Source organism: Anomaloglossus baeobatrachus, chromosome 6 (assembly GCF_048569485.1).
Source record: "Anomaloglossus baeobatrachus isolate aAnoBae1 chromosome 6, aAnoBae1.hap1, whole genome shotgun sequence".
NCBI classification, from domain to species: domain Eukaryota; kingdom Metazoa; phylum Chordata; class Amphibia; order Anura; family Aromobatidae; genus Anomaloglossus; species Anomaloglossus baeobatrachus.
In genome coordinates, this window is record NC_134358.1 from 394,525,136 (window position 1) to 394,548,095 (window position 22,960).

General features: G+C 43.7%; 1 protein-coding gene across 1 annotated transcript in view; it reads left to right on the plus strand.

Moving 5' to 3' along the window:
- NPSR1 (neuropeptide S receptor 1) overlaps positions 1–22,960 on the plus strand; it is a 1,037,222-nt gene that overhangs the window by 525,895 nt on the left and 488,367 nt on the right. Inside the window, exon 5 of the mRNA XM_075316580.1 lies at positions 12,582–12,783. Within this exon, the coding sequence (XP_075172695.1) occupies positions 12,582–12,783 (202 nt within the window). The remainder of the gene's footprint in view (positions 1–12,581; positions 12,784–22,960) is intronic.

Consider the following 22,960-nt stretch of genomic DNA (forward strand, 5'->3'; position numbering starts at 1 on the left):
AATGCAAAATCACTCTTTATTGGTCCGTATTAAGAAAATTTTTTTTTCATAAGCATATATGTTTTTGTCCAAAACAAGTTACAAATGACGTTTCGGCCTGAGCCTTCGTCAGATTGGACTTATCTGCATGTAATCATGAAAAATGACAATAATCAGTATCACATAAGAGTGAGAGAACAATAACATAAACTCGAACAATGTAGAGGTACAATTGGGATGCAGCAAAAAAATTGCAACACAGCAAGAAATGAAACACATGATACAAATGTCATAATACAGTACAAGGACAATATAGTAATGACAAATATGGGGTCAGAGTAGGCTTAGACAGCTCTGGTACGAAAGAGATGTCAATCATAAAGTAACATGTGCAGTAGGTGTAGAGCTACAGTATGCATGGCAGAGCTAATGGGTAGACTGACCATAGAAAAAGAACGGAGAAAAAGTGGAGAAAAAGTGGAGAAAAAAGTGGAGAAAAAGTGGAGCATAAGAGGAGAAAAAGTGGAGAAAAAAGTGGAGAAAAAGTGGAGAAAAAGTGGAGAAAAAGTGGAGCATAAGAGGAGAAAAAGTGGAGAAAAAGTGGAGAAAAAAAGTGGAGAAAAAAGTGGAGAAAAAGTGGAGAAAAAGTGGAGAAAAAGTGGAGCATAAGAGGAGAAAAAGTGGAGAAAAAAGTGGAGAAAAAGGTGAGAAAAAGTGGAGAAAAAGTGGAGAAAAAGTGGAGCATAGGAGGAGAAAAAGTGGAGAAAAAGTGGAGAAAAAAGTGGAGAAAAAAGTGGAGAAAAAGTGGAGAAAAAGTGGAGCATAAGAGGAGAAAAAGTGGAGAAAAAAGTGGAGAAAAAGTGGAGAAAAAGTGGAGCATAAGAGGAGAAAAAGTGGAGAAAAAGTGGAGAAAAAAGTGGAGAAAAAGTGGAGCATAAGAGGAGAAAAAGTGGAGAAAAAAGTGGAGAAAAAGTGGAGAAAAAGTGGAGAAAAAAGTGGAGAAAAAGTGGAGAAAAAGTGGAGAAAAAGTGGAGCATAAGAGGAGAAAAAGTGGAGAAAAAGTGGAGAAAAAAGTGGAGAAAAAAGTGGAGAAAAAGTGGAGAAAAAGTGGAGAAAAAGTGGAGCATAAGAGGAGAAAAAGTGGAGAAAAAAGTGGAGAAAAAGTGGAGAAAAAGTGGAGAAAAAGTGGAGCATAAGAGGAGAAAAAGTGGAGAAAAAGTGGAGAAAAAGTGGAGAAAAAGTGGAGAAAAAGTGGAGCATAAGAGGAGAAAAAGTGGAGATTAAGAGGAGAAAAAGTAGAGAAAAAGTGGAGCATAAGAGGAGAAAAAGTGGAGCATAAGAGGAGAAAAAGTGGAGAAAAAAGTGGAGAAAAACTGGAGAAAAAGTGGAGAAAAAGTGGAGAAAAAGTGGAGCATAAGAGGAGAAAAAGTGGAGATTAAGAGGAGAAAAAGTAGAGAAAAAGTGGAGCATAAAAGGAGAAAAAGTGGAGCATAAGAGGAGAAAAAGTGGAGAAAAAAGTGAAGAAAAACTGGAGAAAAAGTGGAGAAAAAAGTGGAGAAAAAGTGGAGAAAAAGTGGAGAGAAAGTGGAGCATAAGAGGAGAAAAAGTGGAGAAAAAGTGGAGAAAAAAGTGGAGAAAAAGTGGAGAAAAAGTGGAGCATAAGAGGAGAAAAACTGGAGAAAAAAGTGGAGAAAAAGTGGAGAAAAAGTGGAGAAAAAGTGGAGAAAAAGTGGAGCATAAGAGGAGAAAAAGTGGAGATTAAGAGGAGAAAAAGTGGAGAAAAAGTGGAGCATAAGAGGAGAAAAAGTGGAGCATAAGAGGAGAAAAAGTGGAGAAAAAGTGGAGAAAAAAGTGGAGAAAAAGTGGAGCATAAGAGGAGAAAAAGTGGAGAAAAAGTGGAGAAAAAGTGGAGCATAAGAGGAGAAAAAGTGGAGATTAAGAGGAGAAAAAGTAGAGAAAAAGTGGAGCATAAGAGGAGAAAAAGTGGAGCATAAGAGGAGAAAAAGTGGAGAAAAAAGTGGAGAAAAACTGGAGAAAAAGTGGAGAAAAAAGTGGAGAAAATGTGGAGAAAAAGTGGAGAGAAAGTGGAGCATAAGAGGAGAAAAAGTGGAGAAAAAGTGGAGAAAAAAGTGGAGAAAAAGTGGAGAAAAAGTGGAGAAAAAGTGGAGCATAAGAGGAGAAAAAGTGGAGAAAAAAGTGGAGAAAAAGTGGAGAAAAAGTGGAGAAAAAGTGGAGAAAAAGTGGAGCATAAGAGGAGAAAAAGTGGAGATTAAGAGGAGAAAAAGTGGAGAAAAAGTGGAGCATAAGAGAAGAAAAAGTGGAGCATAAGAGGAGAAAAAGTGGAGAAAAAGTGGAGAAAAAAGTGGAGAAAAAGTGGAGCATAAGAGGAGAAAAAGTGGAGCATAAGAGGAGAAAAAGTGGAGATTAAGAGGAGAAAAAGTAGAGAAAAAGTGGAGCATAAGAGGAGAAAAAATGGAGCATAAGAGGAGAAAAAGTGGAGAAAAAAGTGGAGAAAAACTGGAGAAAAAGTGGAGAAAAAAGTGGAGAAAAAGTGGAGAAAAAGTGGAGAAAAAGTGGAGCATAAGAGGAGAAAAAGTGGAGAAAAAGTGGAGAAAAAAGTGGAGAAAAAAGTGGAGAAAAAGTGGAGAAAAAGTGGAGCATAAGAGGAGAAAAAGTGGAGAAAAAGTGGAGAAAAAGTGGAGAAAAAGTGGAGCATAAGAGGAGAAAAAGTGGAGATTAAGAGGAGAAAAAGTGGAGAAAAAGTGGAGCATAAGAGGAGAAAAAGTGGAGCATAAGAGGAGAAAAAGTGGAGAAAAAGTGGAGAAAAAAGTGGAGAAAAAGTGGAGCATAAGAGGAGAAAAAGTGGAGAAAAAGTAGAGAAAAAGTGGAGCATAAGAGGAGAAAAAGTGGAGCATAAGAGGAGAAAAAGTGGAGAAAAAAGTGGAGAAAAACTGGAGAAAAAGTTGAGAAAAAGTGGAGAAAAAGTGGAGCATAAGAGGAGAAAAAGTGGAGAAAAAGTGGAGAAAAAAGTGGAGAAAAAAGTGGAGAAAAAGTGGAGAAAAAGTGGAGCATAAGAGGAGAAAAAGTGGAGAAAAGGTGGAGCATAAGAGGAGAAAAAGTGGAGAAAAAGTGGAGAAAAAGTGGAGAAAAAGTGGAGAAAAAGTGGAGAAAAAGTGGAGCATAAGAGGAGAAAAAGTGGAGAAAAAAGTGGAGAAAAAGTGGAGCATAAGAGGAGAAAAAGTGGAGAAAAAAGTGGAGAAAAAGTGGAGCATAAGAGGAGAAAAAGTGGAGAAAAAGTGGAGAAAAAGTGGAGAAAAAGTGGAGCATAAGAGGAGAAAAAGTGGAGAAAAAAGTGGAGAAAAAGTGGAGCATAAGAGGAGAAAAAGTGGAGAAAAAGTGGAGAAAAAGTGGAGCATAAGAGGAGAAAAAGTGGAGAAAAAGTGGAGCATAAGAGGAGAAAAAGTGGAGAAAAAGTGGAGAAAAAGTGGAGAAAAAGTGGAGAAAAAGTGGAGATTAAGAGGAGAAAAAGTGGAGAAAAAGTGGAGCATAAGAGGAGAAAAAGTGGAGAAAAAGTGGAGCATAAGAGGAGAAAAAGTGGAGAAAAAGTGGAGCATAAGAGGAGAAAAAGTGGAGAAAAAAGTGGAGAAAAAGTGGAGAAAAAGTGGAGCATAAGAGGAGAAAAAGTGGAGAAAAAGTGGAGAAAAAGTGGAGAAAAAGTGGAGAATAAGAGGAGAAAAAGTGGAGAAAAAGTGGAGAAGAAGAGGAGAAAAAGTGGAGAATAAGTGGAGAAAAAAATGGAGAAAAAGTGGAGAAAAAGTGGAGAAAAAGTGGAGAAAAAAATGGAGAAAAAGTGGAACACCCTTTGGTACCTTTCATGTGGCACTAAGGGGTGCTTAGCTTTGTATTTAGCCAAAAAAATGAAAAAAAAAATGACGTAGGGTTCCCCCTAGTTTTGTAGCCAGCTAGGGTAAAGCAGACGGCTGCAGCCTGCAGACCACAGCTGGCAACCTCACCTTGGCTGGTAATCCAAAACTGAGGGCACCCCACGCTGTTATTTTAAATTAAATAAATAATTAAAATAAAAAACACGTAGCGGTCCCCCAAAATTGGATCACCAGCCAAGGTAAAGCAGACAGCTGGGGCCTGATATTCTCAGACTAGGGAGGTCCATGGTTATTGGAATCTTCCCAGCCTAAAAATAGCAGGCCGCAGCCTCCCCAGAAGTGGCGCATCCATTAGATGCGCCAATCCTGGTGCTTCGCCCCAGCTCATCCCGCGCCCTGGTGCGGTGGCAAACGGGGTAATATATGGGGTTAATACCAGATGTGTAATGTCACCTGGCATCAAGCCCTGGGGTTGGTGAGGTCAGGCGTCTATCAGATACCCGACATCACCAACCCAGTCAGTAATAAAAAAAAAATAGACGACAAACACATTTTTATTTGAAAAAACACTCCCCAAAACATTCCCTCTTTAACCAATTTATTAGATTGAAAAACAAATCCAGGTCTGGTGTAATCCAAGGGGTTGCCATGACGATCCACACTGTCCCAGTCAATGAAGAGCAGGATGTTCCCCATTGGCTGGGAGAGCAGTGCAGTGACCTGAGCTAACATCAATGGGTCAGCCCAGGTCACTGCAGGGGATGACAAGTGCTGCTGTCAGCGAGGTACATTACCTGCGCTGATCTCCAGCACACTGACAGCCCCTGTCACTGAGGTCAATGACCGGCGCCTTCACAGCAAGTATCGCGAGAGGTCCGTGACGTCACCGCTAGTCAGTCTCGGGTCGGAAGCGAGAGGTGATGTGACAAGCGGCGGCCATGGAGGACAGTGACAGCGCTGAGGTCGGGATGGCGGGACTTCATCACCGCAGGTAAGCCGAGCGGGGGGGGGGGGATGTGTGTGTGTGTGTGTGTGTGTGTGTGTGTGTGTATGTATGTGTACATGCCGCAGGCAGGAGGGGGCGGAGTGAGCTTGAGCTGAGCGGGAAAGTGTGGGCTTCCTGCACGTAACTAAGATAAACATCGGGTTACTAACCAAAGCGCTTTGCTTGGATACCCGATGTTTATCTTGGTTACCAGCTTGTGGCAGGCTGCCAGCGATGGCTCCTGCACACTGTAGCTGTAAAAAGCCCTGCTTTTTGCTGCTAGAACCGTTCTCGAACATATCTAGAACTATCGAGCTTTTAGCAAAAAGCTCGAGTTCTAGTTCGATCTCGAACAGCCGAAAAATCACTCGAACCTAGAACTGGAGAACCACGAACCACGAACCGCGCTCAACTCTACTGCTAAGTACATGATAAAAATAGCAAGGGCCTAAAAGGCCCCTCTTCCATACATATGAGGTTTTCTCAAAAAAAGCATTGTTACACAAAATTTCCTATCAAAAAATGATATGAACAACTGGATATTACCAACAACGACATACTTGAGGAATACTAGAGTTTCAAAATTCTAACTAAAGTAATTTTGCAGATAATAGCAAAAAAGTAAGCACCGGGGCCTAAAAGATATAATGGCCTAATACATTGTAGGGTTAAGAGAGACTTTCATTTTCTTGCAGCTCTGAGCCATTAGGACTCCTACTGGCTTTGAACTCCGGTAACAGTTCACATCCTCCAGATGTCCTAACAGCTGGAAAGTGCAGGAATGTTAACCCCTTAACAACCCATGATGTACTGGGTACGTCATGGATCGAGTGTGGGTAATCCCCGCCCCCTGCCGTGAGCAGGCCGAGGCAATCCGTGCACATATCAGCTGTTTTCAACAGCTGACATGTGTGCCTGCTAGTTGCGGGTGGAATCGCTTCCACCCGCGATTATTAACCCCTTACATCTCCTGCCAAAATCTGGCAGCGAGATGTATATGCACGCCGCCATTATAGTGACTTACCCCGCCCCCATCGGAAGTCAAGTCACATGATCACGTGACTTTCGGTGGTTGCCATGGTAGCACAGGATCATGTGATGACGCCTGTAGCTAACATGATGAGTCACTTCCTCTCAATGCCGGAATACAGCCGTCATTGAAAGTAAAGCACCATATCTGCAGTTCTCGGCTCTGTAGCTGTGATCTGGAGATATGGCAGAGCGATCAGACTGCTGATCGCTATAGCCCCCTAGGGGGACTAGTAAAATAAAAAAAAAAGTTAAAAAAAGTTTTAAAAAATTTTAAAAAATAAAAAAACCTAAAAGTTCAAATCACCCCCTTTCCGCCCATTGAAAATTAAAGGGTTAAAATAATAAAAAATATACACATATTTGGTATTCAGAAATGCCCGATCTATCAAATCTAAAATCAATTAATCTGAATGGTAAACGGCATAGCGGCAAAAAAATTCCAAACACCAAAATTACGTTTTTTGGACGCCACAAATTTTGCGCAAAATACAGTAACAGGCGATCAAAACATAGCCTCTGCGCAGAAATGGTACCATTGGAAACGTCAGCTCGAGATGCAAAAATTAAGCTATCACTGAGCCATAAATCAAGAAAAATGAGAACTCTACGGGTTTTGGAAAATGGCGCAAAACGTATGCCACTTTTTTTGGACACGCTTGTGAATTTTTTTAACCCCTTAAGTACAAGTAAACCTATTCATGTTTGGTATCTACAAATTCGCACTGACCTCAGGTATCACAATGACACATAAGTTTTACCATATAGTGAACACAGTGAATGAAATATCCCAAAAACTATTGTGAGATCACACATTTGTTGCAATTTTTCCGCACTTGGAATTATTTTGCTGTTTTCCAGTACACTATATGGTAAAACTTATGATTTCATTTAAAAGTCCAACTCGTCCCACAAAAAACAAGCCCTTATATGGCAAGATTGACAGAAAAATAAAAAAGTTACGGCTCTCGGAAGAAGTGCAGCAAAAAAACAAAACGGAAAAACGCAAAATGCCCAGGGGCTGAAGGGCTTATTTATTTATTTTATTTTATAAGGGTCTCTTAAAAGCTCTCTTAAAGGCTCTCTTAAAGTTACTGGGTTCAAAACTGTCCAATGGATGTGTGCACATGTAGCCTTTCTGGAGACCCAGTGGTTGTGAGCTCCAATAAAAATTATTTTCTTTCATCTGCATTCAGTCAGACCAGGTAGGTTTTTTACATTGTACAGTATCTGATGGCACTAAAAGGATGATTAATTTAATAACAGCCATTAAAACCAATAAGATGCCATCAGTGCTTCTATCACTCAATGCAGAAAAGCATTTGACTGAGTAAATTGGGAATATATATCGAAAACTTTAAACAAATTTTTAGGGTCAAATATTTAAGTCAATTATGGCATTATACACCCTCCTATCTGCCCCTGTTTTAACAAAGAATCATTTTTCAAAATATTTTAAAATAACAGAGTAGTCCATTTTCTCCACTAGTGTTTACTATCATTATAGAGCCCCTAGTCAAGGCCATTAGCTATAATAGTGAAATTAAAGGCATTCCAGCAGCAAAAAGTCAACATCAGATAGGTCTCGATGCCTACAATACAATAGTTAAATTCTCAGACCCATTAAATACTCTACAAGAAATCATTATTATTTTAGAAACTTTTTCTTTCATTTCATACTTCAAAATAAACACAATGAAGTCTAAAATCTTGAGGGTTTTTTTCTAAATTCAAACCATTGAGACCAGCTGGGTAAAGAATTCAAGATTCAATTAGCAGATACTAATATAACATACTAAAGTATTCTACTGCCTAGTCCATGTAAACCTAATTCTAGAAAATAATCTCTCTTTTTCAAATAAATACAGGAGAAAAAAAAATAAAATAAGCAAATCGAATAATACTTGGTTTGGGAAAATTATTTTGTATAAAATGATTATCCTTCCCAAAATTCAAAACCTGTTTAGTACTATCACCTTAATTGTTTGCAAAAATTGGATATTAACACTTAAGAAACAATTACCTCTTTAAATTTGGATTTAAAAACCTCACAGGATAGCTAAGAATATTTTATATAAACATAAGAAAAAAGGTGGCTTAGGTCCTAACCATGAAGCTGATCAGCTGGCTAATTGTCACAGTTGTGTCATGCTTGACAGACAATCCTGTAGTTTTCAGCTGTAGATGGTTGCAGCATTTGGCCATAATATGCTCCCTTACTTTCCCTTTTTCCCTGCTTGGGGTTTATGCCTTTCTCTTTTGGACCCTACGGATTTCCTCACATTTTCAGCTGTTTATCTTCAGCACTTCCCTTTGTGTCTTTAAATACCCTCATTCCCACTTTCTCTGTGCTGGTGATAGGTCTAATACCCTTAACAAATCTTCAGTGCAAGCAGTTGGCTTCTATTCATCTGGAGAAACTTTATTGTTGTTGTAGTTCCTCTCCCTGAGTCATCTGGAAATAAGTTTTTTGTTTACTTTCCCATGTGTTTACCCTGTGTGTTATTTATAGCTTAGAGGGGTGGATTTAGTGCTATCCCATCTGTTTTCTACTTAGGGCCTATTTCAGCCAGGGTCAGGCATCTGGCTTAGCACAGAGCTGCGAAACCCATCTAGGGTGGTGAGGTAAGACTGGGACCAGCAATAAGTTTGGTCCGGTGTTATCATCTCCCCCTTCCATAGACACAGGTTTTCCTTTCTCTTTCGCCATTCGCTTGGTACTTCCCCGTACCTAGTGTGACACCAATATTACCAAACAAAACATGGCTATTGGTTAATGATAATTTTATCTGTAAAGAAGAAATATTTTTACATAATAATCAATATTTGCTATCTTTACTTTATTAATATCACATTTAAAGGGGTTGTCCACTACTAGGACAACCCCTTCTGATTCCACATGTTTCCCCCAGGTAAAATAATAAATCCTTATTTATTATATAAAGCTTACCTCCTTTATCTTATCATTGCAGCAGTTTCCGGGCTCACATTGGGTTGTGACATCATGCAATCTGCGCATCATATCAACACTAGCTTCTTTCTTCCCAGCTTTGGAGGAAACAAATCAATCAACAGGAAGTGAGCTTTGTGGCTGCGCTCACTTCCTGTTGATTGTTCGTTTGGTATGAAGGTGGGAGAAAGAAGCCAGTGCTGATTGGACGCAGAGCTTGCTTGACATGAAAACCCCATATGAGCCACAACATGGAGAGCCCAGACACCGCTGGAAGGGTGCCGGTATGGGAGGTGAGTATAGGCTTTATTATTTTACTTGGAGGAAACGTGGAATCAGAATGGATTGTTCTAGTAATTGACAATGCTTTTAATGATCCCTCATTTGAATCTCCCTCCAATACCTTTAATTAAAGATACCATTCTCTCATGGTAAAAATTGATAAACATACAGTATAAAAAGGCAGCACACAAATAGTATCTTTTGATAAGATTTCTTTGTCAATATTTGAAATAGTTTTTCTAAAATGTCTTTGAGAAACTGGAAGGCGCAGGGAATTTAAACTTATTTACTTTAATGAGGGATGAAAAGAAAAACTCCTTCATTACTTTTCAGGACCTTAAAGAAAAATATTTGATGTGGATTTTTTTAATCCACTGGAGATAAGAAAATCTTATTACAAAAATGTTAAACTCTCTCACTTGCTAAAGAGCTAAAGACGTGTTTGCTCTGATGAATAACCCTACCAATGACTGCCTTCATTAAGCATTGCATAGAGTTGTTTAGTCTTCCGTGTAGTTGGTCTTTCTAATTCTATGTTTGCACCTTGCATTTTTGCTGCATTTTTTTCTGTAGCCAAAACTTGCTCTCTTGGCAGTAAAAAGCTGCTTCCAAACAGCAGGTTTTTCTGCTTTTTTGCAGCATTTTTGCTGCTTTTTTGTTGCATTTTTCAACAGCGATCTTGGTATGTCTTTTGTCTACAGTACATGCTTAATACAGTTAATTTTTTTCACCAAAAAAGCAGCAAAATTTCAGCAGTTGCATTTTTGCACTTTCTCATTACTTTTAATGGTGAAAACGTCTTCAAAAATGCTGAAAGAATTGACATGCTGTTTCTTTAAAAAAATGCAACAGTTTTCCATGTCAGACAGGAATAAACAATGGTGTGCATCAGATTTCTGAAATCTAACAGCTTTTTCTCTCACTGTAAAATGCAGCTTTTAATTTGCATAAAACTCATGAAAAATGCAGCAAAAAAAGCAACAAAAATGCAACGTGTGAACCTAGCCTAAAAGAGACTCATTTGATGAATTGGGAAAACGATAACATACAACAGGGAAAGTTGGATGAAACCATTTAATATTACATACTATTCAACTTACTGTGCACTGTTACATGTATCTTACTTTAAATTTTTATCAAGATGGTATGTTACACCAGCGAAATTACATAGGGCATTTTCTTTTCAGACTAATCTTTGTTAAAGGCCTCTTTCACACGTTTGTGCAAAACAGACCCATTTTGCACAGTCAGTGATATAGGTGTGTTTGTGGCACTGCTGCTGCTTCTGGTCCACAGTGAATATTCAATGAGCATAATGAGTGGGGGTCGGAAGCATTTTGTTTCAAAGACATATGTTTTCTCCGGAACGTGTCACACTGATGTCACACAATGCACATCAGTGTGGGGCCCTTGTGACTTCCATGCTACCAGAGAAAAATGAACATGTCTACATGTGGAGCACACGGACATATGTATGCTCCATACGTACACACAGTACATGTGAAAACACGCATGTGTGCGCAGACCCATTGATTTTAATGGGTGTACGTGTGTCCGTATCTCCAGTGAGTGTGAAAACAGACATCACACATACCGGAAATACAAACATGAAGAAGGCCAAAGAGAGTGTGGCCAAACAGGTAATCTACATCACCTTTTCTGAAAGTGCACTTTAATCCAGCCTTTCTATAGAGAAATGTTGAAACCTATCTTGAGGATTATTAACACCAATTATAAATATACTTATCTTGTTTTGCTCTCTATTGGTAAAGGAGATGTCTTTCCTTTTCACTGTGTGATGGGAATAGGGCTACACAAATCTGCTGGACTGCTATGCATGTGAGGCCTAATCAGGCTAAGATAATCTCCTGCTGATAAAACACTGATTGTATTGAAATTAGAAGCACAGCCCAGTAAGTAAGGGGTGCTTCACACATAGCGAGATCGCTACCGAAATCGCTGCTACGGCACGGTTTTGGTGACGCAACAGTGTCCTCATTAGTGATCTCGCTGTGTGTGACACTGAGCAGCGATCTGGCCCCTGCTGCGAGATCGCTGCTCGTTACACACAGCCCTGGTTCGTTTTCTTCAAAGGCGCTCTCCCGCTGTGACGCACAGATCGCTGTGTGTGACAGTGAGAGAGCGACGAATGAAGCGAGCAGGGAGCAGGAGCCGGCATCTGGCAGCTGCGGTAAGCTGTAACCAGGGTAAACAGCTCTCACGCTGCCTGTGCTGCCGGCTCCGGCTCTCTGCACATGTAGCTGCAGTACACATCGGGTTAATTAACCCGATGTGTACTGTAGCTAGGAGAGCAAGGAGCCAGCGCTAAGCAGTGTGCGCGGCTCCCTGCTCTCTGCACATGTAGCGAAGTTATGATCGCTGCTGCGTCGCTGTGTTTGACAGCTAAGCAGCGATCATAACAGCGACTTACCAGGTTGCTGTTACGTCACAGAAAATGGTGACGTAACAGCGACGTCGTTGTCGCTGTCGCTATGTGTGAAGCACCTGTGAGGTAGCGTGGTCGGCTGCGCCGCAGAAGACACGGGATCCAGGCATTAAGGTTCACAGCACACGGTTTTAATGTCCAAAACAAAAATCCACAATAATATACATGTGCCTCTCCAGCAGAAAACTCAGGGAGTTCTGTTCACTCCCTCACACCCGGCACACCTGCCCTCGTTCCTGTTTCCATTTAACCCTTCCTTCAGCCTGTAGGGAAACAGCATTAACCCTAGAGTGGATTTACTTTCTATCATGGAGTGAGCACAACCGGGGCGAGACATACCGGCCGTCATAGATAACCCCGGTCACAGTCTCACACACCCCTTACACATCGCTGTAATTAGGCTCTTTTGCTCTAGATTGCGCTGCTCTCAGAATAAGTAGCTAATAGCTTTGGACAAATTTCCATTAAACTTTTTATGAATTCATGTAGGGCATTTAACCCCTATGAAAATCATGCTTGTACCGATCTTATGATTCAGGTACATGTAAAAACTGTTTTATCACAAAAGAAAATGATGAGGCTTCAGTAGACCCTTGGCATGGCCAAGTGCTTCGTGGATCATTATGTCATGTCAATTACCATCTTTTGTTCTCCTACCTTGAGATGATTGACAGCGCTCCACATAGCGCTGTCAGTGATGAATCCTCAGCCCTACACACATTCACATTGCAGGATCCGAGAGATCACACGGGTTTAGTGCGCACAGGTGTTCACTGCACACGGGTTCACAAACCATACTAACAGGAGAGGGAATGAAAGCGCACACACCGACAATGCCAGAATGCGCGCTCATCTCTCTCTACTGTCAGCATTGGCCTCCCGCTGCTGCGCGATGCTTTATATATATAAAAAAATTCAATTTTTATTTCTCACCTAGAAGTAATAATAATGATAATAATGAATTCTTTATCTGATTCATGTAGCTGCCATCTGTTGATGGATAAAATATTTCTCTTTTTATTACAGAGAGACAAGCTAAAGTTCTCATTGTAGTCGCATGGACGCTTTCTTTCCTTTTCTCAATTCCAACCTTAATTATATTTGGAAAATACAAACTTGCCAATGGAGAAATTCAGTGCTGGGCTCTTTGGCCAGATGAGTCTTATTGGAAACCATACATGACCATTGTGTCCTTTTTGGTATATTTCATTCCCCTAATCATTATAAGGTAAGTGTTTATGTTTTTAGATGTTTATATGTGATATTAAAGGATTGAGTAATCACCTAAATATGTTATATACATAACATATATTGTACAAAGTATGTGGCCTAACCTATACATGTATGGATATCTGTCACAATAAAAAAGTCTCCAAAATAAAAGTGACATCAGAAGTGAAAGTGATCAGCTACATCCAACTTGGTGCTGTTAAATTCAGCTAAAAAGCCTTCTCACAGCTACATATCAGGTAGAAAACAGATGCTCAGAAGTCCAAGACTCCTGGGACATTATCACAAACTGCACTGACCACAACTTCATTAGGTGCTTTAATTGGACAAATCTAGATATAGGGAAGAGTGCACCATAATTTGATACTCTATGGAGGGAGAGTGGGAAAGTGCATGGTTAATGTTCACCTGGTGGAGTTGTGAAAGGCAGAACTACTATGTAGGCATGAAGAAAAACAGCTGCTGGGCAGCCATGGGCAGTGGCTGTTAGATTACTCCTTTAGGAAATATTGGATGCAGTTGGATAAAACATATTAGGTGGTTTGCGCTGCTGGAGTAAACCAATTCTTCAAAATGATGATTATAAGTAAAATTTGGTATTCGCACTGGATATTTAGTATCCATGCACCGACCCTAGACCCGGAGTTCTCAAGAAGCTCCATGTAACTATCGAAATCTGGCCACCCGGGTAAATAAGAAAAACATAAGGGAAAATGAAATCAGCCTTATTCTTATTTTCTTTCTGATGTCCGTGTTTAATCAGGTAACAGTTACATGCATGGTTATAGTCATACGTGTGTCACAAGTGTGACATCCATGTTTGCATACATGTGAAAGGTACCGGAGAAAACACAGATTTGTGAAATAAAAAGATTTTTCATACTTACCTGTTTTCTCTGGCTCTGCTGCCTCCCGCTCCTAACCCCCGCTCATTACATTCATCGATTATTCACCGCACTCAGGACCTGGAAGCCGGGCACAGCACCACCGAGGACAGCACCATAGGGACAGGGGAGTATTCTGCAAGCACAGTGACATCCAGAAGGTCATCGGAGTTCCCAATGAACTCTGATGACATTCTGATGACCCCCGCGACACCCGCACTAGAGCTTCACGGGTTCATCAGAGTTCATTGGGGACTGTCATGAGTCCCCGATGCTGTCCCCACTATGTTTCGGCTTCCAGGTCCTCACTACACACACACACACACACACACACACACACACGCACGTATACACTGAGCACATATACACACATATATATATATATATATATATACACACAAAGCAGACACATATGGATACACTGATCACATACACACACACAGTGCACATGCATGTATACACTGAACATACACACTGAACTCACACACACGCTCTACTGTATACTCACCCAGCGATGCTGTCCCCGGCACTGAAGTCCCCAGGGCTGTCTCCACTTCCAGCTCCATAGGGCATTGAATATTCAGTGAGTATAATGAGCGGCTGTCAGGATATGGAGGCAGCAGAGCCGGAGACAGCATCGCTGGAGAGAGGTAAATATAGAAAATCTTTTTATTAAAAAGACCTGTGTTTTCTCTGGTACGTGTCCCACTGATATCACACGGATCACATCAGTGTACGATCCGTGTGACACCCGTGCTACCGGCGAAAAAACGGGCATGCCTGTGTGTGTGCGGGGTCATGAGAGGACACACAGTACGTGTGAAAACACGACCATGTGAGTACAGCGTTGAATAACAGATGTCACACATATCTAAAATGCGGATGCACGCATAATGGGGGCAGGAACGATCGCTAGCGACATCGCTAGTGACGTTGCAGCCTGTAAAGTGGCCTTAAGAGAGGGAAATTGATCCTTCTCAGCACCCCTGTAACTTTAATCGCGGACTGACAATTGATGTCATTGCAACCTGAGGTGACCTTTTAGGCTATGCCTAGAGCATGCTCTAAAAAGTGTTTTGTCAGTGCAACACTGACAGTTCTAATGCATTGCAGTATATGTGTACTGCAATACATTGAACAGTGATCGTAGTTCTAAAAGTTAAAGTCCTATAGAAGGACTAAGTAAAAACGTAAAAACAAGTGGATAATAAAATAGAAAAATAGAAAAAAAACAAACAAATAAAAATATTTATATATATATTATGCCAATAAATACTTATGTTTATGTTAAAACAACATTGAACAAAAAGTTCCGTATTTTTCGCTTTATAAGACACACTTTTGTTCCCCCAAATTTTGGGGGAAAGTAGGGGGTGCGTCTTATAATCCGAATATACGGGGGGGGGTGTATATATATACAGAGTCCAGTGGAGGTGCGGGCAGCTCTGGAGCGGTGCTGGGGGCTGCTGGGGGCAGGGAGAGCTGGGAGCGGCAGCGTTTGATCTCCTGCTCCCGCTCATATAATATGCACCGCCGCTGTCCATCAGAAGCGTGGTGCTGAAACTGCATCGCGCTGATGGGCTGGGGGAGCTGCACATATTATATCTGCCTGTGCTTACCTTTGATCGCACAGGATCCCCCTCCCCTTGTGTTAGCTATAGCCTCCCGTGCTGCTGCCCATAGTAAAATAGTAAACTCTTTACTCACCTCCTCCAGCGTCTGCCCGGTCTCCCTCCTGCTGCTGTGATTAGGCATGCAGAGATATCTCTCTCTGCTGTCCCGATCACATGACCTGCACTAGAACTAGGAAGTAGGAAGTGCAGGAGACACTGGAGGAGCTCAACCCCAAGGAGGGAGACACCAGACAGGACACTGCTGCAGAAGGTAAAGAGTTTATTTTACTAAAAGCAGCAACATGGGGGCGATATGTAACAGAGGGTGATGTCTGCCTGCCCCAGTGGGCCTGTCTGCCTGCCCCAGTGGGCCTGTCTGCCTGCCCAAGTGGGCCTGTCTGCCTGCCCCAGTGGGCCTATCTGCCTGCCACAGTGGGCCTGTCTGCCAGCCACAGTGGGCCTGTCTGCCTGCCCCAGTGAGCCTGTCTGCCTGCCACAGTGGGCCTGTCTGCCTGCCACAGTGGGCCTGTCTGCCAGCCACAGTGGGCCTGTCTGCAAGCCACAGTGGGCCTGTCTGCCTGCACAGTGGGCCTGTCTGCCTGCCACAGTGGGCCTGTCTGCCTGCCACAGTGGGCCTGTCTGCCTGCCAGAGTGGGCCTGTGTGCCAGCCACAGTGGGCCTGTGTGCCAGCCACAGTGGGCCTGTGTGCCAGCCAGAGTGGGCCTGTGTGCCAGCCATAGGGGAAATGTGGCATCACTGGGGGACGTGTTCAATATAAGGTGGCCATATCCAGATTAAGGGGGCTAATTTTGGGATGAGGGGGCTATGAGGGACATATACCCTATATTATTTGTTAGACGGACACTGGCATTATAAGACGGACCCCATTTATTAATAAATTCTCTACTTCTTCACCAAATTTGGGGGTGCGTCTTATAATCAGGTGCGTCTTATAAAGCAAAAAATATGGTACATATTTCGTGTTGCCACTTCAGGAACAATCTGATCTATCAAACTGTCATATTATATTACCTCTACAGTGAACACCATGAAAAGAGAAAAAATATATATTTATCAAATATTATGTCTTTTCATCATACAGCCAAAAAAGTGGAATAAAACCAAAATAAAAAAGTCATATTGAAATAGGAATAATCATTCTGAAAACATCATCTTGTCACTACAAACAAGCCCCCATACAGCTTCTTAAGTGAACAAATAAAAAAAGCTATAGCTGTCAGACTAAAGAGATACATAAACATAGATTTCTATAAACTTGATTTTATTGTTTAAAAGCAGCAAAACATTTTAAAAAAAACCCAAAACAATATAAATGTCGTATCGCTGTAATTGAACTGAACCGAAGAACACAGCTGTCTTATTACTTTTAAGACACTGTGAATGGTGTAAAAGAAAAAAAATAATTGCTGTTTCTATCTTATTCTGTCTCTCAAAAAGCAGAAAGGAAAGGAATTAAAAAATATTATTTGCCCAAAAAGGGTACCATCAAAACTGCAACTCATCTCTCAATCAACTAGACCTCACATGACTCTGTCAGGGGAAAAGAACAAAAACTATAGCCTTCAAAATATTATGATGCAAAAAAACTTTATTTTGTAAAAAGCATTTTTTTAATGTCATAGTGGCCAAACCTAAAAAACTTATTAAATCTGGTATCACTGTCATTGTACTGACCTGGAGAATAAAGCCGCCCAATCATTTATACCGAAAGGTAATTGGCATAATAAATAAATAAATGAAACCTATTCTTGAACTGTTGGTGATTTCTTCATTTTGCCTCCATAAGAGTGCAGTGAGGCACTGCTCACATTTATCTTGTCCTCTACGCTGACCGCTTACAGCAGGGATTACGTTTAAATCTATGAAAAAAAAAATCCAGACAAAATTCTCAATTAAAAATTGTCTGTAATAAGAAAAGGGAAGTCAAATTAAACTCCAGTATGGCCTGTGGTCTTTTTAGGCATGCACAAAAGAGCGGTCAACCACAGTCTTGTGAACCTTTGAACATAAAGACACCACTGAAAAGTGGGCAAATGGAGACTGGAATAAATCTAATTCCTTATTATTGAAAAGATCAGTCATAATTTTCATCTGAATCATGTATTTCTGAAATCTAGATGGAAATGTTAATGTAAGTGCTCACAAAAGACCACAGGCTAAATATGAACTGTAATGTTCTGTACCCCAAAATGCTACGAATAGCCTTAAACTCAACCCTCAAAAAAAAGTGCCCATTCAGGTCCAACATCTTTTTATGGTTATATAGGGGGCTTCCATATTACTGGTAGCAAATAGGTTCTGGAGAAGCGCTATGGCTACTCCCAAAAAAGAAATCCAGCAAAATGTGTGCTCCTAAATCCAAATGGCCCCTTCTTTTCTGAGCACCACAGTATGCCTAAAATACTATAACATCTACATATTTACCATTACTTAATTTACGGGGGCCATGTTTCAAAAGGCAAAAAACATGCATAATGTATTTGCATTACAATGTATTGTATACTACAATATAACAAATTTGCAAAGTTTCATTCTGCAATATTCAGAGTATTTGATGCTATGGGTTCTTTCCTGAGACAAAATCCTTACTGCTGCCGTAGATTAATTCCCAGAGGGGTGTGATTTCACAAAATTGAGTCACTGTTCTAGCCATTAAAGGTTCTGCAAATGGAGAACCCAATCTTTTCTAGGAAAATCTGCGCTCCAAATGTCAAATGGCGTTGCTTCCCTCCCGAGCCCTGCCTTGTAGCCAAACAGTACTGTACATTGACATGTGAGGTATTGTCAAGTTCAGAACAAATTGTGTAACACACTATATGGCCTATTTATACATATTTTTTCTTGTGAAAACTAGAATTCTGGGGCTAAAACAAAATTTAGAGTTAAAAATGTAATTTTTTTTCTTTACCGCCCAATAACATAACATTTTGTGGCACACTGGTGCTGTCAATATGCTCATTGTACCCTTACATAAATTCACCGATGGGTGCAGTTTTTAAAATGGAGTCACTTGTGGAGAATTTACCCTGATCTTGCACTTCAGGTACTTTGCCAATTTGGCATTGCACCTGCAAGCCATTTCACCAATATCTGCACTATAATATGGCGCTTTGTCCCGTTTCAGCTTTGCACTAAACCTCTCAAGTAGTTCCAGATTACATGTAGGTTATTGGTGTACGCAGGAAAAAATTACACAACAAACTGTATAATCCACTGTTTATTATTAGCCTTTTTAAACTTGGTGCTAAAACAACACTTTAGTGAAAAAAATATATTTATTCTTTCTTCACTGCCCAATGGAATAAAACTCTGTGGAGCACCTATGGTTTTAATATGTTCACTACATAAAACATATTAGATGGATTAATTGAGGGGTCTAGTTTAAAATTCCATGAATCACCAGAGGGTAAAAATTACTCACTACTAGAGATGAGCGAACCGGTCGCGGTTCGGCTCGAGGTCGGTTCGCCGATTGGAGGTCCCATTCGAGTTTGGTTCGTCGAACGTTTGACGAACCGAACTCGAACCGCAAAGGAAACAATGGCAGGCAATCACAAACACATAAAAACACCTAGAAAACACCCTCAAAGGTGTCCAAAAGGTGATAAACAACTCACAACACAACACAAACACATGGGAAAGTGACAAGAACAAATTCTCATGCGAAAACAAAAGAGCGTAACGAGGAAAAAGAGGACGAGACACAGATATAGGCATGGCACGCCCTTCTAAAATCATGTAACACACCGCAAGGTGACTCCAAGCGGAGTCTCCCTTTTTTCCAAAAATTGGGCCACACAGACACCCACCCCTTCAGTGGCAGCACTTGTGCCCCAGTTGTACACTTCACAGCTAGATTTGCATCAAGCACATTCAAAAATACGCCAGCCTTAACCGTCCCCAGGATGACACCGGGGTAGGTAGCAAAGTCTTTGCTAAACCATGACTTGTTCATCTTGGCTCCTTTTAAAAAAACACAGCAATCAAGGGTTACTCCAAGCGGAGTCTCCCTTTTTTTTCAAAAAATTGTGCCCCACACACACCCACCCATTCAGTGGCAGCACTTGTGCCCTAGTTGTACACTTCACAGCTAGATTTGCATCAAGCACATTCAAAAATACGCCATTCTTAACCGTCCCCAGGATGACACCGGGGTAGGTAGCAAAGTCTTTCCTGATCCCAGCTCTTGGATCATTTTTAAAAACAATGTAAGTAAGGGTTACTCCAAGCGGAGTCTCCCTTTTTTAAAAAAATTGGGCCACACAGACACCCCATCAGTGGCAGCACTTGTGCCCTAGTTGCAAACAGGATGTTTTGATTTGCATCAAGCACATTCAAAAATACGCCATAATTAACTGTCCCCAGGATGACACCGGGGTAGGTAGCAAAGTCTTTCCTGATCCCAGCTCTGTTCATCTTGGATCATTTTTAAAAACAATGTAAGTAAGGGTTACTCCAAGCGGAGTCTCCCTTTTTTTCCAAAAATTGTGCCCCACACACACCCACCCATTCAGTGGCAGCACTTGTGCCCTAGTTGTACACTTCACAGCTAGATTTGCATCAAGCACATTCAAAAATACGCCATTCTTAACCCCTTCACGACCATGGACGGAAAGATCCGTCATGGTGCCCTGGGACTTAACGACCAAGGACGGATCTTTCCGTCATGGCGTAATCGCGGCACCGGAGCCTCCGGTGACTGCGAAAAGTTAGGATAAACCGCAGATTCAGGGAGGAGGGGACCTGTACCTGAACTCAGAAGGGGTGGTGCCTCCTCCCCGGACCTACGGAGGCTGTGATTGGCTGACGAACGTCGCTCAACCAATCACAGCCACTGTAATGTTCCAGCCACTTAAAGTGACTGAAACATTGAAATCCAGCCCTGGCCAGTGCAGCTATAGCACTGGCCATTGGCTGGAGCTGGGTGACCTCACTGGATCACCCTCCCCCAGCTTTAGTAGCTCTGATTGGAGAGATCGGCCTTGTGACCGATTTCTCCAATCACAGTGGACCTGTTGCCGGTGACCGCCCCCGTCATCGTCCCTGCAGCACGCCAGCACAGTGAGTGTACACAGTGCAATGGCAGGGCGACAAGCTCCGGTCCCATGCTGTTATGAGACCGGAGCATGGGACCCGGAAGTTGCCGCGCTGCCATTGCACTGTATGAAACCGGCCTCCAGATCCGCCGCCGCGATCTGCCACCCCTCGTATCTGCTGGCCGCACCCTCACCCCCAGACCTCCCGATCCGCCGCCGCTGCTGCCCTCCACCGCGATCTGCCACCCGCACCCCCACCCCTCGTATCTGCTGCCCGCACACTCACCCCCACACCTCCCGATCCACCGCCGCTGCTGCCCTCCGCCGCGATCTGCCACCCGCACCCCCACCCCTCGTATCTGCTGCCCGCACACTCACCCCCACACCTCCCGATCCACCGCCGCTGCTGCCCGCCGCCGCGATCTGCCACCCGCACCCCCACCCCTCGTATCTGCTGCCCGCACACTCACCCCCACACCTCCCGATCCGCCGCCGCTGCTGCTTTCCGCCGCGATCTGCCACCCGCACCCCCACCCCTCGTATCTGCTGCCCGCACACTCACCCCCACACCTCCCGATCCGCCGCCGCCCTCCATCTGCCACAGTGCCACCGGTCCCCCCGATCTGCTGCCCGGCCCCTTTCCCTCGTGATCGGCTGCTCGTCCCCTCACCGCCGTGATCTGTGCTCCCTCCCCTGTCACCGCCGTGATCTGTGCTCCCTCCCCTGTCACCGCCATGATGTGCGCTCCGTCCCCTGTCACCGCCGTGATCTGCGCTCCCTCCCCTGTCACTGCCGTGATCTGCGCTCCCTCCCCTGTCACCGCCGTGATCTGCGCTCCCTCCCCTGTCACCACCGTGATGTGCGCTCCCTCCCCTGTCACCACCGTGATGTGCGCTCCCTCCCCTGTCACCGCCGTGATCTGCGCTCCCTCCCCTGTCACCGCCGTGATCTGCGCTCCCTCCCCTGTCACCGCCGTGATCTGCGCTCCCTCCCCTGTCACCGCCGTGATCTGCGCTCCCTCCCCTGTCACCGCCGTGATCTGTGCTCCCTCCCCTGTCACCGCCGTGATGTGCGCTCCCTCCCCTGTCACCCCGTGATGTGCGCTCCCTCCCCTGTCACCCCGTGATGTGCGCTCCCTCCCCGGTCACCCCATGATCTGTGCTCCCTCACCTGTCACCCCGTGATCTGTGCTCCCTCACCTGTCACCCCGTGATCTGTGCTCCCTCACCTGTCACCCCGTGATCTGTGCTCCCTCACCTGTCACCCCGTGATCTGTGCTCCCTCACCTGTCACCCCGTGATCTGTGCTCCCTCACCTGTCACCCCGTGATCTGTGCTCCCTCACCTGTCACCCCGTGATCTGTGCTCCCTCACCTGTCACCCCCGTGATCTGTGCTCCCTCACCTGTCACCGCCGTGATGTGCGCTCCCTCCCCTGTCACCCCGTGATGTGCGCTCCCTCCCCTGTCACCCCGTGATGTGCGCTCCCTCCCCGGTCACCCCATGATCTGTGCTCCCTCCCCTGTCACCCCGTGATCTGTGCTCCCTCACCTGTCACCCCGTGATCTGTGCTCCCTCACCTGTCACCCCGTGATCTGTGCTCCCTCACCTGTCACCCCGTGATCTGTGCTCCCTCACCTGTCACCCCGTGATCTGTGCTCCCTCACCTGTCACCCCGTGATCTGTGCTCCCTCACCTGTCACCCCGTGATCTGTGCTCCCTCACCTGTCACCCCCGTGATCTGTGCTCCCTCACCTGTCACCCCGTGATCTGCTGTCCGCTCTCCCTCACCTCTCACCCCCGTGATCTGTGCTCTGCTCACCTGTCTCCTCCGTGATCTGCGCTGCGCTCCCTCCCCCACCTCTCACCCTCCCCGATCTGCTGCCTCCTTCATCTCCTGTGATCCAGCTGCCTAGATCCATCCTGTAGGGTAACTATCCCCAATCTCACCTCACACTCCCCTTCCCACCCATCCCCCCATCCCCCCTCCCCCCATCCTCTGCCGCTCCTGCATCCACTGCGCCCTCTCCCATCCGCCACCACCCTATCCCAGCCGCCGTCTCACAATCACAGATGCTCCCTTTATATGCCGCTGCCCCCCATCTGCTGCCGCCAGCCCCCCCCATCTGCCGCTGTTTTTTTTTTCTATGCCATGGGGGTCTAGTTTCCAAAATGGGGTCACATGTGGGGGAGCTCCACTGTTTCGGCACCTCAGGGGGTCTCGAAACAGCATGGAATACGCTAATTATCCTAGACAATTTTGCGTTTGAAACGTCAAATGACGCTCCTTGCCTTCCGAGCCCTGCTGTGCGCCCAAACATTTGAGTTCTACCACATATGAGGTATCTGCGTACTCAGGAGAAATTGCACAATACATTTTATGGTGCAATTTTTCCTGATACCCTTGTGAAAAAAAAAGCTACCTGGTTGAAGTAACAATTTTGTAGTAAAAAAAAAATTTTTTATTTTCACGGCTCAACTCTATTAACTTTTGTGAAGCCCCCAGAGGCTCAAAGTGCTCAATAAACATCTAGATAAATTCCATGAGGGGTCTAGTTTCCAAAATGGGGTCACATGTGGGGGAGCTCTACTGTTTCGGCACCTCAGGGGGTCTCCAAACGCA